Raw genomic sequence first — 17,224 nt, 5'->3', positions numbered from 1 at the left:
TCTGTGGCCTGAGGATTACTTGGGAGTTTTTTTACGCAGCAGGACCCAGGGAGCAACACTTTACAGCCAGAGGGACAGCGGGGAAGTTTGTTGAAGCCCGGAGAGGAGAGCCATGAGGAATATGTTTTGATGAGAGAGTGGCTTCATGAATGAATGACGCGATTCCCATTCTGGATCCTGATTTCTACACACTACGCATATTTGTTTGTGCGCTTCGGGAGTACATTTTCTATTTTTGATACTACTATTTATTCATTCTTGTTATCTAGAAAGCATTGTGACGTGATTTAGCACAAAACTAATCCAGGGATAGCTTTATATTTTTGTATCCGAATATGAATCAATGCTTTTAACATATAGTTATATATATATCAAAAGATATATCTTTCCCTTTGTTATCGCTTCTTTTAAATGATTTTCAATTGGACTCCTTCCTTACTATGCACATCGCTTCGCACTTTATCCTCGCAAAAAAAAAAAAAAGTGCCGCACCAAAGCCAGACCTCGGGCCCAGCGCGAGAGAGACCCCCGCGTGGCTCTAGCGGCGGCGTGCCCCCCGGGCCCCTCGGCCCCTAGCGGCTCCATCGTCGGGAGATGGGGAAGCCCCTCAGCCGGCCGGACTGCCTCCGCCAGAACCCCTCCTGCGTGGGCAAGGGGGAGGAGGAGGAGGAGGAGGACTTCAACGTGGACGACTGCTACGTGCCGCAGCGCTCCATCCACGACTCGCTGCGCCTGAACGAGCACATCGACTCGGGCTCCAAGGGCAGCCTGGGCTCCCGCCGGCTGGCCGGCACGCTGCCCTACGCCCACCGCACCCTGGACCTGGACGCGGGCGGCGGCCTGTGCGGCAACGGCGTGCTGTCGTCGTCCAGCGCCTTCGAGCTGCGCGGCCGCAAGCCCGCAAGCCTGGCGGACGGGCCCGACGGGCGCTCGGCGTCCGAGGGGCTGAGGCTCAACGGCGACGCGGTGCGCGGCGCCGACGCGCTGCTCCTGGCGCGGGCCGCGGCGGTGGGGGGGGGCGGCGCCCCGGAGAAGAGCAAGGACCGCGACCGCCGCCGCCATCAGCAGCAGCAGCAGCAGCAGCTGCACCCGCCGCCGCACCGCCGGCGCTCCTGGAGGTCCTTCGCGCCCGCCCTGACGGCGGAGGGCGAGTACGCCAGCCGCAGCGGGAGCCTGTGCACGGAGGGGAGCGGAGGGGAGCGGGCCGGCCCGGGCGGGGCCGGCGGGGCGCGGCGGGGCCGGCGGAGCGCGACGGGCTCGCTGACGTCGGAGGACGACTCGGGGCTGTACAGCCCCACGGCGGAGCGGGAGCGGCTCCGCGGCGGCGGCGGCGGCGGCGGCCGGCGCTGCCGCCACCGCGCGCGGCCCCACGGCGGCGGCGGGGCCACCCGCAGCCTGTCGTCGTCGGAGGCGGTGCACGCCGCCGGGGAGCTGAGGGCGGGCCGCTCGCTGAGCTCGTCGGGGCAGGGCGAGTTCCCCTTCTCGGCGTGCGCCTCCGCCGCCGCCGCCGGCGACGACCGGGACACGCCGTACTCCCGCTCGCCGTACGGCAGCGGCAGCCTCGTCGGCCCGGCCCGCCACAGGGCGGACCCGGGCGAGAGGGAGCCCGTGCCCAACGGCGTGCTGTACCGCTACGGCGCGGGCCGCTCCTACTCGGGGTCGGGCTCCAGGACTCTGAACGGCGGGGGCGCGGCGTGGCGTGGCTCCAAGGTCACGGCCGACTACGACGAGCTGTCCACGGCCGAGCTGTCCACGGCCGAGCTGTCCACCGCCGAGCTGTCGGAGGAAAACGCGCCGTCCCCCGGGGACTGCGAGCTGGTCAGCGTGGTGGTGACGCGGCCCGAGACGCGCGGAAACGCCGCGCCCGCCGCCGCCGCCGCCGCCGGACACCGCCTGCCGCCGCCGCCGCCGCCGGACTGCGTGGTGCAGCACGGGGCCTCCAAGTACACCATGGAGGACCTGGAGGAGTTCCTGCAGTCGCTGGAGGCGTGCCTGCCCAGCGGCACCGTGCAGGCATTCGAACAATGCAGCGGCCTGGACATGCAGACTCTGTTAGCCGCCATCGCGTCATGTCCAGAAATGGACCTCATTGGTTGTTTCCCCTCACAGGTGCCCAAAAATAGATGCCCTGTCTGCGGTTGTTCCTGCGTGTTGGGCAGTGATCTGGCTGGACACGTGTTTTATTAGATGACCGTGCCAGTTCAGATTAGTCTTGTTCCTTGTATATCAGATTACGCGGTGGCCGAATTAGGTTTAGCCCACTGGTCCGTCTTGGAACTTGGGTGATCATGCGCAGCGGTGGTTTAGGCGATAGCGGCGGTGCTCCGTCTGGGGATTGGTGGACAGGGAGCGGTCTGACGGTTGCGTTGTTAGCGCTAATCTCCACAGCGGATGCTGTCATCCATCTGAGGCCCCGTTTTTGGGAAGTTGCCAAAGGGGTTCTTCAAAGTTGTAGCAGACTTAACCATGCATGTCCACAACAGGCAGTCACAATTAGTTTTACACACAATTAGTGTGGATTTCATTCACATTAAGAGTCGATTCATGCGAGTCCTACTCACAATGCGTACTTTATGTTGTAAGCAAACGTGTGCGTGTGCGTGTACATTCAGACGGTAACGCAGAACCTCTTCCGCCCTTGGAACCAGGTGTTCGAGAAGGAGGAGATTGAGCCTCTGCAGACGGCGCTCCAGGACATCAACTCCCTGGGCCAGGCGCTGATCCAGAGCGCCGCCAAGGCCTCGTGCACGCAGGGTCTGGAGGACGACCTGGACGGCGTCAACGCCAAGTGGAACACGCTCAACAAGAAGGTGAAACAGTCAACGGACGACTCCAGTCAGACCTCGGATAAACAACGCCCTTTGAGTTGTTTATCATTGTTGTTGTCAACGTGGTGTTTGTTCAGATGACGTCGACGTCTCTCTCTTTGTATCAGTACACGTCCATAGCGGTGTGGGGGGGGGTGTGTCCCACTGAAGTCAGTGTACAGAATGTTCCGGATTCCGTTGATTGGTTTATTTTCGTTAGTTGTTTTAATAAGCGGGACTGTTTGGAACTTGGCCTGAGATAACAGTGTGACGTCTGCGTTTACAATCGTTGGCGCTCAGGTCGCCGAGCGCTCGGCCCAGCTCCACGAAGCCCTGCTGCATTGTGGGAGGTTCCAGGACGCTCTGGAGTCGCTGCTAAGCTGGCTGACCGACACCGAGGAGCTGGTGGCCAATCAGAAGGCTCCGTCCGCCGAGTTCAAAGTGGTCAAGGCGCAGATACAGGAACAAAAGGTCAGCCGGCGACTGTAAACACTAACAACACTCTTAAGTGCACACTTGAACAACAAACACACACACGCACGCCAGCGACGCTCTTTAAGAGCTACGCAGAGTGTCAGACACCCCGCATTTTATTACCCCCCCCCCCCTCCCCCCCTCTCCCCGATCGTGAAACATCAACAAGGGAACACACTGGCTAAACCTCATCCACGCCTAACAAGCGTCAATTCAATTGACACGTTTTCCTTCTTTCTCTCTTCTTCCTCGACCACGGAGCGATATTTCTTTTTACGCGGTGTAATAAAGCTGCCTCCCATAACCGCCTCCTTTGTCGGCCCCCCCCCACAGCTCCTCCAGAGGCTGCTGGACGACCGCAAGCCCACGGTGGAGCTGATCCGGAGGGAAGGGGAGAAGGTGGCGGAGCTGGCGGAGTCTGTGGACCGGGACAAGGTGGCCAGGGAGATGGAGGGCCTGGGGGAGAGGTGGGCCGCGCTGCTCAAGAAGGCAGAGAACAGGTTGGTGCCGTTCAGAAGAAGAGAAAAACGCCGTCGGCGTAACCGTCGATATTTAGTTTCATGTGGACGATCCAGTTTAGGAGGAAGTGAGAGAGTCGCACTTTGAAAACATTGTTGTTGTGATTTGACACTTGAAGGTTTAATCCAGTAGAGTAAGCTTTCACTCAGGGTTTCTATACAGTTTACAGAAATGATCCTGAAAGTAGAAAACGCGAATCAGAGTGAACTCTGTGACTCCCCTTTGAACAAACGTGTTATCGTTGGTCTGGAGTTCTGCGTGTGTGGCCTGTTGATTCTATCTGGTGGACCGTTTATGTGTGTATTGTAGATCACTTTTACAACTTTGGTTTTAACGTTGGCAGACACAAGCAGCTCGAGAGCATCCTGGTGGTCACGCAGAAGTTCCACGAAACCCTGGAGCCGCTCTCTGATTGGCTGCAGGCTACGGAGAAGCACCTGGCCAACTCGGAGCCCATTGGCACCGAGTCCTCCAAACTGGAGGAGCAGATCTCCCAGCAGAAGGTACGTCGGCCCCTCCCAGCGCCGTCCTCGACCCTCACTTTAAGTTGTGTTTGATCCCATTGATTCTTAAGTTTTTTATATTTTATATTATTATGTTCCCATTCTTGTTTCCATATTTGGTCATCGCCATCCGTCATGTCCTGTTTTTCATCTTATCATTTCCTTTTCTTTTCGTTTTTATGTTTTGTGTTTTTCGTCTCGTTTTTTCGTCCCGTTCGTTCCGTGTCGTTTTCTCGTTCCCGTCCTCCCCCCCTCCTCCACCTCGCCCCCCTCGCCCCCCTCGCCCCCCCCCCCCCCCAAAAGGCCTTAGAGGAGGAGATCCTCAGCCACAGCCGCGACCTGTGCCAGGTGATCAGCCTGGGCCAGAGGCTGCGGGGCGCGGTGAGCGCGGCGGACGACGTGGACCTGGTGCAGGCGCGGCTGGACGCCACGCAGGCGTCCTACATCGGGCTGCAGGAGCGCTGCCGCCGCCGCGCCCAGGTGCTGCGGCAGGCGCTGGCCAACGCCCGCCTCTTCGGCGAGGACGAGGTGGCGCTCATGAACTGGCTGAGCGAGGCCCACGGCCGGCTCAGCGAGGCGGGCGTGCAGGACCACCGGCCGGACGAGCTGGAGGCACAGCTGGCGGAGCAGCGGGTATAGAGTGAAACCCCCCCCCCCCCCCACCCCCTCCGCACCCCAGATCGCTCATTCATTCATTTATGATTTGTTATCCTTTCTGTTGTTTTATTTGGTATTGTTTCCGATGTGACGTTGTGCGACGCAGTCTCTGCGTGGGTCTGTGTGTACGCCGAGGCGGGTAGGCTTGTGTTTTTTTTTCCCGTTGACGTGTTTTTGAAGGACTTTGTGTGTGTCTGGCTCTTTGGTTTGGTCCAGGCTCTACAGGAGGACATCAAGCTGAGGAGGCAGAACGTAGACCAGGCCATCGCCAACGGCATGGAGCTGCTGAAGCAGACCACAGGTTAGAGTCCGCCCAGAGGCACAGCGCTGCCAGAGCCGACATCCATAACGAATAATAATCATTCATCTGTTAGGGGGTAGGACTAGATACGTTTTGTACTTCCTCCTACCCCCTTTCGAGCATGTGGAAAGTGTTTTTGCTTTTGTTTCATTTATTCATCTACTACTATTTTAACTTTGTTTGCTTACATGTTCGAAGTAAAGGCAATCAATCAACCAATCAATCAATCAATCAATCAATCAATCAAAGACATGATCAACAATAAGACACACTCAGACGCCCAGCGTTCACGCCGCCGTGGTTTTCCCCCGCCAGGTGACGAGGTGGTCGCCATCCAGGGCAAACTGGACGGAATCAAGACCAAGTACGCCGAGATCGACGCCCTGAGCCGGGGCGTGTGCGACGGCCTGGAGCGGGTGCTGGGCCTGTCCTCGGAGCTGCAGCGCGCCCACCAGGGGCTGGACGCCTGGCTGGGCGGCGTGGAGGCCGAGGTCAGCTCCTTCGCCGACCTCAAGCCCGCCGGGGAGGAGCTGACTCGGGCCCAGGACAGACAGAAGGTACGGGCGCTGGGTGTGTGTGTGTGTGTGTGTGTGTGTGTGTGTGTGTGTCTGTTTGTGTGTGTGTATGTGGCTGGCTGGGTGGCTGGGTGTGCATGTGTGTGTGTGTCTGTTTGTGTGTGTGTGTGTCTGTTTGTGTGTGTGTCTGTGGCTGGCTGGGTGTGCGTGGGGGTGTGTTTGTGGGTGTGTGCATCTGCGTGTGCCTGTGTGTGTGTGTGTGTGGGGGGGTGTGTGTGTGTGTGTCTGTTTGTGTGTGTGTATGTGGCTGGCTGGGTGGCTGGGTGTGCATGTGTGTGTGTGTCTGTTTGTGTGTGTGTGTGTCTGTTTGTGTGTGTGTCTGTGGCTGGCTGGGTGTGCGTGGGGGTGTGTTTGTGGGTGTGTGCATCTGCGTGTGTCTGTGTGTGTGTGTGTGGGGGGGTGTGTGTGTGTGTGTCTGTTTGTGTGTGTGTATGTGGCTGGCTGGGTGGCTGGGTGTGCATGTGTGTGTGTGTGTCTGTTTGTGTGTGTGTGTGTGTGTCTGTTTGTGTGTGTGTGTATGTGGCTGGCTGGGTGGCTGGGTGTGCGTGGGGGTGTGTTTGTGGGTGTGTGCATCTGTGTGTGCCTGTGTGTGTGTGTGGGGGTGTGTGTGTGTGTGTGTGTGTGTGTGTGTGTGTGTGTGTGTGTGCGGGTGTGTGTGTCTTTATGTGTGTGCGTGTGTGCGTTTGCACGTGTGTGTGTGTGTGTGTGTGCGTGAGCCATTGCAGGATGCTCATGGTGTTTTTTGGGGTAATTTTCTGGAAGCAAACGCTAGTAGATAAAACTTTCCCTGTGTCAGTTTTTTTCTGTTGTTCCGATGTTAACTTTTTTCCACAATTAACTTCTGCACAGCTGAGCTTGTCCATATATAAAACGCTTGAAAGCACATTCATTAACTTTTCTTGCTCAGACTTAATGATCTAGCAGTAAAGTTAATCAGTGTAACCATGAAATAAACTGTGGTCATTAAGACCAGTGTGACATGGCTGTACCATGGTCATTAAGACCAGTGTGACATGGCTGTACCACGGTCATTAAGACCAGTGTGACATGGCTGTACCGTGGTCATTAAGACCTGTACCATGGTCATTAAGACCAGTGTGACATGGCTGTACCGTGGTCATTAAGACCAGTGTGACATGGCTGTACCATGGTCATTAAGACCAGTGTGACATGGCTGTACCATGGTCATTAAGACCTGTACCATGGTCATTAAGACCAGTGTGACATGGCTGTACCGTGGTCATTAAGACCAGTGTGACATGGCTGTACCGTGGTCATTAAGACCAGTGTGACATGGCTGTACCGCGGTCATTAAGACCAGTGTGACATGGCTGTACCATGGTCATTAAGACCAGTGTGACATGGCTGTACTGTGGTCATTAAGACCAGTGTGACATGGCTGTACCGTGGTCATTAAGACCAGTGTGACATGGCTGTACCGTGGTCATTAAGACCAGTGTGACATGGCTGTACCATGGTCATTAAGACCAGTGTGACATGGCTGTACCGTGGTCATTAAGACCAGTGTGACATGGCTGTACCATGGTCATTAAGACCAGTGTGACATGGCTGTACCACGGTCATTAAGACCAGTGTGACATGGCTGTACCATGGTCATTAAGACCAGTGTGACATGGCTGTACCATGGTCATTAAGACCTGTACCATGGTCATTAAGACCAGTGTGACATGGCTGTACCGTGGTCATTAAGACCAGTGTGACATGGCTGTACCGTGGTCATTAAGACCAGTGTGACATGGCTGTACCGTGGTCATTAAGACCAGTGTGACATGGCTGTACCATTGTCATTAAGACCAGTGTGACATGGCTGTACCGCGGTCATTAAGACCAGTGTGACATGGCTGTACCATGGTCATTAAGACCAGTGTGACATGGCTGTACTGTGGTCATTAAGACCAGTGTGACATGGCTGTACCGTGGTCATTAAGACCAGTGTGACATGGCTGTACCGTGGTCATTAAGACCAGTGTGACATGGCTGTACCGTGGTCATTAAGACCAGTGTGACATGGCTGTACCGTGGTCATTAAGACCAGTGTGACATGGCTGTACCGTGGTCATTAAGACCAGTGTGACATGGCTGTACCACGGTCATTAAGACCAGTGTGACATGGCTGTACCATGGTCATTAAGACCAGTGTGACATGGCTGTACCACGGTCATTAAGACCAGTGTGACATGGCTGTACCATGGTCATTAAGACCAGTGTGACATGGCTGTACCACGGTCATTAAGACCAGTGTAACATGGCTGTACCGTGGTCATTAAGACCAGTGTGACATGGCTGTACCGTGGTCATTAAGACCAGTGTGACATGGCTGTACCATGGTCATTAAGACCAGCGTGACATGGCTGTACCATGGTCATTAAGACCAGTGTGACATGGCTGTACCGTGGTCATTAAGACCAGTGTGACATGGCTGTACCACGGTCATTAAGACCAGTGTGACATGGCTGTACCATGGTCATTAAGACCAGTGTGACATGGCTGTACCGTGGTCATTAAGACCAGTGTGACATGGCTGTACCACGGTCATTAAGACCAGTGTGACATGGCTGTACCATGGTCATTAAGACCAGTGTGACATGGCTGTACCACGGTCATTAAGACCAGTGTGACATGGCTGTACCATGGTCATTAAGACCAGTGTGACATGGCTGTACCATGGTCATTAAGACCAGTGTGACATGGCTGTACCGTGGTCATTAAGACCAGTGTGACATGGCTGTACCATGGCACTACACTCTCCGACCACACTGACATCAATGGAACCGCTCCCCCCCCCTCCCCTGTCAGGCCCTGCTGAAGGAGGCCAAGGAGCAGAAGCCCCTGGTGGACAAACTGAACGAGCTGAGCGGCGCCCTGTTGGACCTGGTTCCCTGGCACGCCCGCCAGGGCCTGGACAAGCTGGTCACCGCCGACAACGAGCGCTACCGGGCCCTCAGCGACACCGTCACCCAGCACGTGGACCAGATCAACGCCGACATACTCAAGTCCCAGCAGGTAAGGCGCTGGCGTCTGGGAAGGTTCTGGGTTTGAAACCCCACCCCCCCCCCCCCTTGTGTCCGCCGCCTCATCTGAAGGTACCCCTTGAGCAAGATGCCTTCACCCCTACCTGCTCATTAATGACACGCACCTAAAGGATGTATTCACCGACTTCGGATAAAAAATCGAAATGAATTCTTCTGATTGGTCGTAGGTGTTATCCAATTGCGTGCAGTGATATTTTCAAATGCACGCTTGGTGCCGCCCCTCGAGTTGGGCCCTTTTCGTTGCTCGTTGCCGGACCCTACAGCTTTCTAGATGTGGCTCTGCATTTCCAGGCTATAACAAGCCATAAACTCCCGGTAAACGTCGCCGCAGTCTGTTTGGTGAACACGCTGTGTGTTGACCCGTGCTGTGCTTTGTTTACAGTTCGGAGAGGCGGCGGACACAGAGCTGGTGTGGCTCAGCGAGGCCCAGGACCGGCTGCAGTCCATGGGAGAGATCCGGCTGGATCAGGACCAGACCCTCGCTCAGCTGCAGGCTCAGAAGGTCAGGGCTGTCCTCAGTGTATTTAGATGTATATGTGTGTGTGTGTGTGTGTGTGTGTGTGTGTGTGTGTGTGGGGTGGGGGGGGTGGGAGTGGGGGTATGTGTGTGTGTGTGTGTGTGTGTGTGTGTGTGTGTGTGTGTGTGTGTGTGTGTGTGTGTGTGTGTGTGTGTGTGTGTGTGGGGGGGGGTGGGTGGGAGTGGGCGTATGTGTGTGTGTGTGTGTGTGTGTGTGTGTGTGTGTGTGTGTGTGGGGGGGGGGGGGGGGTGGGTGGGAGTGGGGGTATGTGTGTGTGTGTGTGTGTGTGTGTGTGTGTGTGTGTGTGTGTGTGTGTGTGGTGGGGGGGGTATGTGTGTGTGTGTGTGTGTGTGTCGGTCTTAAAGGGGTTCGGGGACAAACGAAGGAGGTGAACACTTGTTGTTCATCGACCGTCGACTCCCTGTGATTCCCGCAGGTGTTCTCCATGGACATCATGAGGCACAAAGACAGCGTGGACGAGCTGGTGAAGACGGGCAACGCCATCATGGACAGCAAGAACCCCGAGGAGAAGGAAATCCTCAAGGTGGGAGGAATGAGCTGAGTCAAAACATAACAATACGACGTCCAACCACATTTCAGCATGTCATATCTGATTGTATATTTAAGTTGTATTCATTGATTGCTCATATTTAATACAAAAAAAAAAATGTGATTGCGGATCAACAAGAAATCAATACGATTGAAAAAGGGGAAAGGTTGTTATTTTTGAGGCGATATTCAGTGTGACTCTCCCCGCCCACAGGCTAAGAGTCAGGCGCTGGTGGAGAAGTACGCGCTGGTCAGCCAGCTGAACTCGGAGCGCTGCCTGCAGCTGGAGCGCGCCCAGTCCCTGGCGGGCCAGTTCTGGGAGACCTACGAGGAGCTGTGCCCCTGGCTCCAGGACACCCTGGCCGCCTTCAGCCAGCTGCACCTCCCGGCCATCGAGTACGAGACCCTGAGGCAGCAGCAGGAGGAGCTCAGGGTCAGTGCCACGCCCTCCACAACCCAACCGCCTCCCATGTTTTGCCTTAGTCCGTGTTCGGAATCATGACTGCTTAGTTGATGTCAATGGGTCTCGTTAGTCGGATACCTACCGTGACTTTTTTGTTGGTAGCACTTTCTATGTATTCTATGTTTGAGTGTTCAGAAAATAAATACAATGCAATGCAAGGCAAAGGAAAGAATTAGCCGTCGATTGACGTTATTAGTGATCGACCGATATATCGGCCGGCCTATATTAGCGTTTGTTTTATCGACCGGTGTTATCGGCTTATACAGTATCATGATTTACAGACAACAGCCATGATTTACAGACAACCCTCAACAATAAATGTTCCTTTTTAGAATTGACACTTGTAACATTTGTTATCATCGTTGTGTCATTTTTATGATGTCAATTGAGGGAGCAAAAGCAGTATCGGCTCCAAATGTCGGCTCAAGAAAATGGTTAATGCCCGTTATCAGTCATCGGCTTAGGCTGATGAAAAGATATCGGCACCGGCCCTAAAACCATATGGCTCGATCCCTCGTCGTCATCGTCCTCCTCGCCACACGCCATGATCAGCGACGTGTTTGGTTCTCACCCGCCTCTTCTCTCCTCCGACCCCGCTGCAGCAAATGAGAGAGCTGATCGCGGAGCACAAGCCGCACATCGACAAGATGAACAAGACCGGCCCCCAGCTGCTGGAGCTCAGCCCCCTGGAGGGCCAGCCAATCAGGGACAAGTACACGGCCACCGACCGGCTCTACGCCGAGCTGAAGGCCGACGTCACGCAGCGGGCCGCCACCCTGGACGAGGCCATCTCCAAGTCCACCCAGGTGGGCGGCGTTTGTTGTTCCGTCGCTGGTCGCGCCCTCTAGTTAGGGCTTTATTTTTTTTCGAACGCTTTCCTGGGCTTTACTTTTTCATGCAGCTGGGTTTGTTTTTTTTTCACATCCCAAATTTCGCAAGAAAATTACAAAGTGATCGTATCTAACAATGGAATTCAACCGCTCACAGGTTGTTAAACGCCACATGTGGCGTGTTCTTTCTGATTTCCGTTGGCGATCCAAAGCGGTTTTTTTTCTAACTGTTTTACCGTCTCGAATCACCCCCCCCCCCCCCCCCCCCCCAGTTCCACGACAAGATCGACCCGATGCTTGAGTCCCTGGAGCGGATGTCTGAGCGGCTGCGCCAGCCCCCCTCCATCTCGGCGGAGGTGGAGAAGATCCGGGAGCAGCTGACGGAGAACAAGGCGGTGTCCATGGACCTGGAGAAGCTGCAGCCGTCCTACGAGATGCTGAAGCAGCGAGGGGAGGAGATGATCGCCCGTTCGGAAGGGGCCGACAAGGACATCTCCGCCAAAGGTAGCGGCTGGGTTCTCTCTGCGTTGTCAGGGCTACGTCTTACTGTTCAGTCATCTGGCACGTCTCCCGGTCCAAAGTGTTTCCTGTTGACTCGTCTTCCAGTCAATTCTACATACTTTTTGATTGACTAACATGCTCTGATACCGAAAGCTTTTTGGTCGTGGATTTGAACTTTTTGTAGCTACTCCGATTATAGATAGTATGCTTCTCATTGTTACTTGTGCTTTGTTGTTCTCAGCCTCAACGTAAGTTAAAGTAAGGCTTCTGCTAAATCAGCAAAAGTGTAAATACCAGGTAGGGGGTCAGGGGCCTCTTGCTCGAGGACGCCTACAGACTGTAGGTTTGATTGGTTTGAACTCGGGACCTTTGGGCCGCGGCGTCACACACCCCAGCCCTTAGAGACTCGCTGACCTTTGCGTTGTGTCACACATGTGCGGTTGGTTACTCTATCCTCCTCGAAAAAACGACTTTCCCTTCTCTCTTCCCTCCGCCGCGCCGTAGCGGTCCAAGACAAGCTGGACCAGATGGTGTTCCTGTGGCAGGACATCCAGGCCCTACAGGAGGAGCGCGAGGCCAAGCTGCTGGACGTGATGGACCTGGCGGACAAGTTCTGGTGCGAGCACTGCGCCCTCCTCGTCACCGCCAAGGACAGCCAGGACCTGCTGAGGGAGCTGGAGGAGCCGGGCGTGGACCCGTCGGTGGTCAAACAGCAGCTGGAGTTTGTGGAGGTGAACAGGGAACGACGCAGAGAAAGACGTTGGTCTCACAGCAGGCCAGAGCACCCTTTGCTGAGCTTGGAGGCCTAGCGCTGTCAGGGCTGCATTTTGAAAGCTCTAAAATGCGCGGGAAATATGGTATGGGGCATAGGAGTATGTTTGTCGGTCTTTTTCGAATTTCATGGACACCCGTTCATCCGATCGACTTCACACGTGGCGTGTGTATTCCCGGGAAAACAAGGAAATGCATTGAAGGTGTGAAGTCGTTTGGATGAGCGGTTCTTAGGAGAAGGCTGCAAGCAGCAATACCGGAGGCCATGCAATCGTTACTATCGGTACAATGCACTCGTAATTATAATAATCATAACTTTACATTTCCGATTCCCACGGCTACTCTGCGCTCTGTTCTCAGAACGTAACTGGTCATGTTGTGCTAAAATCCGTCCGTGTAAATGTCATTGTATTCATCTGATTGTTACCGGGGGGTGGACGAGAGCGTTTGAGGTTTCCCTCTCGGCTTTGGGCTAAACGTTGTCTTCTTCATGACCCAAACCCAGGGCTTCAAGGAGGAGATCGACGGCCTGCAAGAGGAGCTGGAAGTGGTGCAGAACCTCGGCACCGAACTCATGACCGCCTGCGGAGAACCGGACAAGCCCATCATGAAGAAGAGCCTCGATGAGGTACAACGAGAGAAAAACGAAACGACGAGGCCTGCTGTTGTTGCCATGCTGGTCATTAGTCTTCATAGCAGCGTGTGTGGGGTGGTGGATCTCTAAAGTAGCGTTGCCCTCCTGTGTTTCTCTGTTCTCCAGGTCAACTTGGCCTGGGAGAACCTGGATAAGACCTGGAAGGAGAGGGTGGAGAGGTTGGAGGAGGCCATGCAGGCCGCTGTGCAGTTCCAGGACGGCCTACAGGTATTTCTCCCATGCTGTTCAAGTGTACTGCTTGTTGGTCCCGAGGGCCGTGTGTTGATAGCATCCAGTGAAGGAAGGAATGGAGTGAATGAAACGTCCCTCAACGCAGCACATTGACGCATGTGTTTGCTGTGCTTTTTATTTGGAAAGATAATTTTACTGGATCTACAATAAAAAAGGCACTGGTGTCTTTAGAAAAAAAAGCTTTCCATAAAACAGAGGTTGTCTTTCTTTTTTTCGCGTGTCTTTTTGAAGGAAGGGGAGAAACTAGTACGGACTAATAAATCAAAAGATAAAGATTTAGCGCTGAGTTTGAATCTGGGATTTCTCAGATTAAAGCCAAAGTTTATACTTTGGCTTACTTAGAAAACCTCAAACAATACAACAATTTATGAGAGCCATATAACTGTAAACATCAACCTCACGGAGCTGCCCTGCTTGAATAAAACTTTTGCTTTTCTTGTCAAATATCTTTTAAGTCTGTTTAACGATGCTAAATCGGTCTGTTCTTCAACGCCACTCAGAGATGTTAGCTTTGAAGTCTAAGGGCTTTTCTAAATAATTGGTCTTATACCGCATAGATGCAACGACATGCATTTGAGCTCACTGACAGGGGAAGAAAGAGTTGAATGTGAACAACAAAACAATTCCTGGGCTTGTGTGATGTGTAAAAGCACCCAGAGTAGTGCCCTCTGGTTGATAACGTGGGATAAAGGTGTTATAAATGGGTGATAATGCTGTGATAAAGGTGTGATAATGGTGTGATAAAGGTGTGATAATGGTGTGATAAAGGTGTTATAAATGGGTGATAATGTTGTGATAACGGTGTGATAATGTTGTGATAACGGTGTGATAATGCTGTGAAAAAGGTGTGATAATGGTGTGATAAAGGTGTGATAAAGGTGTGATAATGGTGTGATAAAGGTGTGATAATGGTGTGATAAAGGTGTGATAATGTTGTGATAATGCTGTGATAATGCTGTGATAAAGGTGTGATAAAGTTGTGACAGTGGTGAGATAAGGGTGTGATTATAGTGTGATAATGGTGGGATAAGGGTTTGATAATGGTGGGATAAGGGTTTGATAATGGTGGGATAAGGGTTTGATAATGGTGGGATAAGGGTTTGATAATGGCGTGATAGTGGTGTGATAAAGTTGTGGTACCAGTAAGATAAGGGTGCGATTACGGTGTGATATGGTGTGATATGGTGTGATGACGGTGTGATAACAGTGTGATAATGCTGTCATAACGGTGTGATAATGCTGTGATAACGGTGTGATAATGCTGTGCACAACAGGGTATGTTTGACTGGGTGGACATCCTGGAGAGCAAGCTGGACTCCATGCCCCCCGTGGGCACCGACGTGGACACGGTCAAACAGCAGCTCGCCGACCTCAAGGTGAAGTGGTTCACCTCTCTGCACGCACAGGCCGCGCACGCACACTCTGAGTTTGCGTTCTCAAGGCTTGTGGATTCTACAATGCTTGTTTTTCTTTGTCACTTTATTGACACAGCTATCTGTTACGACAGATCCAACGGCAGCTGTGTTTGTGCTGCTCACTATTTGGCACCGCATGTGACTCTTGACCGGTCTTGTTTACGAACAATAGCTTTGTGAAGAGCCAACAAACCATAAAGGCGCTGTTACTTTGATGTAGCTGGAGCCAAAGAATAGGATGAGATGTATAATATAGTCTGCAGCTCTTTGTATATCTATTGACTGGTTGGTGTGTGTGTCTGTGTGTGTGTGTGTATGGTTGTGCATTTGTACGTATGTATGTATGTGTGTATGTTTGTGTGTGTGTGTGTGTGTGTGTGTGTGTGTGTGTGTGTGTGCATGTGTGCGCGCGAGTCTGGGTTGTGTGTTCCTACGTGCGTGTGTGCATATGTGTTTCTGTGTGTGTGTATGTGCTTCTGTATGCGTGTGTGTGCCTTTATGTGTGTGTGTGTGTGTGTGTATGTGCGTGCGTGCGTGTGTGTGCGTGTATGTATGTGTGTGTGTGTGTGTGTGTGTGTGTGCGTGTGCGTGTGTGTATATGTATGTGTCTGTGTATGTGTGCATCCGTGTGTGTGTATGTGTGTGGTGTGTGTGTGTGTTTGCGTGCGTGCGTGTGTGTGCGTGTGTGTGTATGTGTGCACGTGTGTGTGCGTGCGTGCGTGTATGTATGTGTGTATGTGCTGTGTGCGTGCGTGCGTGCGTGTGTGCATGTATGTATGTGTATGTGTGCACGTGTGTGTGCGTGTGCGTGTGTGCGTGTATGTATGTGTATGTGTGTGCGTGTGCGTGCGTGCGTGTATGTATGTGTATGTGCGTGCGTGTGTGTGCGTGCGTGTATGTATGTGTATGTATGTGTATGCGTGTGTGCGTGTGCGTGCGTGCGTGTCTCCAGGAGTACAAAGGCGAGGCCTACCAGCTGCAGATCGAGCTGGAGCGGCTGAACCACGCGGCGGGCCTGCTGCTGAAGAAGGTGACGGAGGAGGCCGACCGCAGCGCCATCCAGGAGCCCATGTCGGAGCTCAAGATGCTCTGGGACAACCTGGACGAGAAGATCATCAACAGACAGGTCAGAGGGAGGGACGCACCCCTCCGCCTGTCCCCCCGGTCACATTACCGCTCACTTTACCGCCTTTTTTTTGTTTTGTTAAAGGGGACGTATTCTACCACCAGGTTGTGAGCGGGATTAGCCGCTACAAGCCGTTTTGGAAAATGTGCCTCTTCTGACATCACAAGTGGGCGTGTCCGCCTAGACGTGTGGCTTTATGTGCGGCCTAAGGCTTATAACGGCTAATCACACGCCACACCTGGTGGTGTAATGTGTCACCTTTAACTCCATCATGTCACTGACTGGCCAGAGGTGAGATGGGGAACTGATCCAACAGGATCCCACCATGAAAAATATTATGTACTGGTAATAAAAAATAGAAGAAGATTCAACCATGAACTCTAGTTTGAGGGAGATTTGTACGGTTAGATCCATCTACATACATCCATTTATTTTCATCCGTCCAGCTATTTCTACTGTCCATCGCCAGTAGAAATAGCAAACGATTCAACCCACCAAAGATAACAGGATTTCTTATGTTTAAAGCACTTATGTTCGGTTATAGTCAGATATTCATGTCAATATTTGAAATACCTTTGAACGATTATTTTCGTTTCGAGGGGTTTTTGTTTGGGCTCTCAACCTCCACGTTTGCGTCCATGTGTGTTTGCAGCACAAGCTGGAGGGGGGGCTGCTGGCTCTGGGCCAGTTCCAGCACGCGCTGGACGAGCTGCTGGCCTGGATGTCCCACACAGAGGAGCTCCTGGGGGAGCAGAGGAAGGCCGGGGGGGACCCCAAAAGCCATCGAGATCGAGCTCGCCAAGCACCACGTAAGCCCCCCCGCCGCCGCCGCCGCACTGGCCTGTTCACCACCGCAGAGAGACAACAACAACACGACGATGATGACGACGAGCAGGACGCCCTCCGTGGATCCATCCGAACCATCACGGGTCATTTTGAAAACATTGCACTGGATGTGAACAAAGGTCACACTGGCCTCGTGGCTGGATCGCGCTTTCGAAAAATGAGTTCACTTAACGGTCGCCGGCTTACATCTAAACGGACAGCATGCGATGCATGACACACGCAAGATTAACCCACTCCTGGTATAACAGTCCCCTATGATATAATACTTCAATATCATAATACAACGCTCAGAATTCATAAGCTCTTGGATGTGATCATGCAAACAAACTGTAAAGCCGTGCATGCTAACTAAATTGGCATTGTCTCTCTCTCTCCCTCCCTCTCTCTGTCTCTCTCTCTCTCCCTCCCTCTCTCTGTCTCTCTCTCTCTCT

The 17,224-nt window shown here is 53.3% G+C and overlaps 1 protein-coding gene across 1 annotated transcript; it reads left to right on the top strand.

Moving 5' to 3' along the window:
• Positions 1-594: 594 nt before the first annotated feature.
• On the top strand, positions 595-16,876 carry LOC311374982 (dystonin-like; the record flags this gene model as incomplete). The annotated part of the gene is made up of 21 exons (XM_084490699.1): positions 595-1,818; positions 1,930-2,109; positions 2,613-2,810; positions 3,108-3,278; positions 3,615-3,781; positions 4,144-4,303; positions 4,607-4,936; positions 5,177-5,261; positions 5,577-5,818; positions 8,654-8,860; positions 9,272-9,391; positions 9,843-9,950; positions 10,170-10,388; positions 11,021-11,224; positions 11,521-11,752; positions 12,254-12,480; positions 13,026-13,148; positions 13,281-13,382; positions 14,681-14,782; positions 15,774-15,947; positions 16,600-16,876. Coding segments are annotated over 21 exons (4,852 nt in total), but the record flags the coding sequence as incomplete, so codon positions are not given.
• Between the last annotated feature and the right edge of the window lie 348 nt (positions 16,877-17,224).

Source organism: Micromesistius poutassou (genome assembly GCF_964030765.1).
Source record: "Micromesistius poutassou genome assembly, contig: SCAFFOLD_5213, whole genome shotgun sequence".
NCBI lineage: Eukaryota > Metazoa > Chordata > Actinopteri > Gadiformes > Gadidae > Micromesistius > Micromesistius poutassou.
Note: the sequence above shows the minus strand (reverse complement) of the source record. Positions and strands in the feature narration are given on the sequence as shown.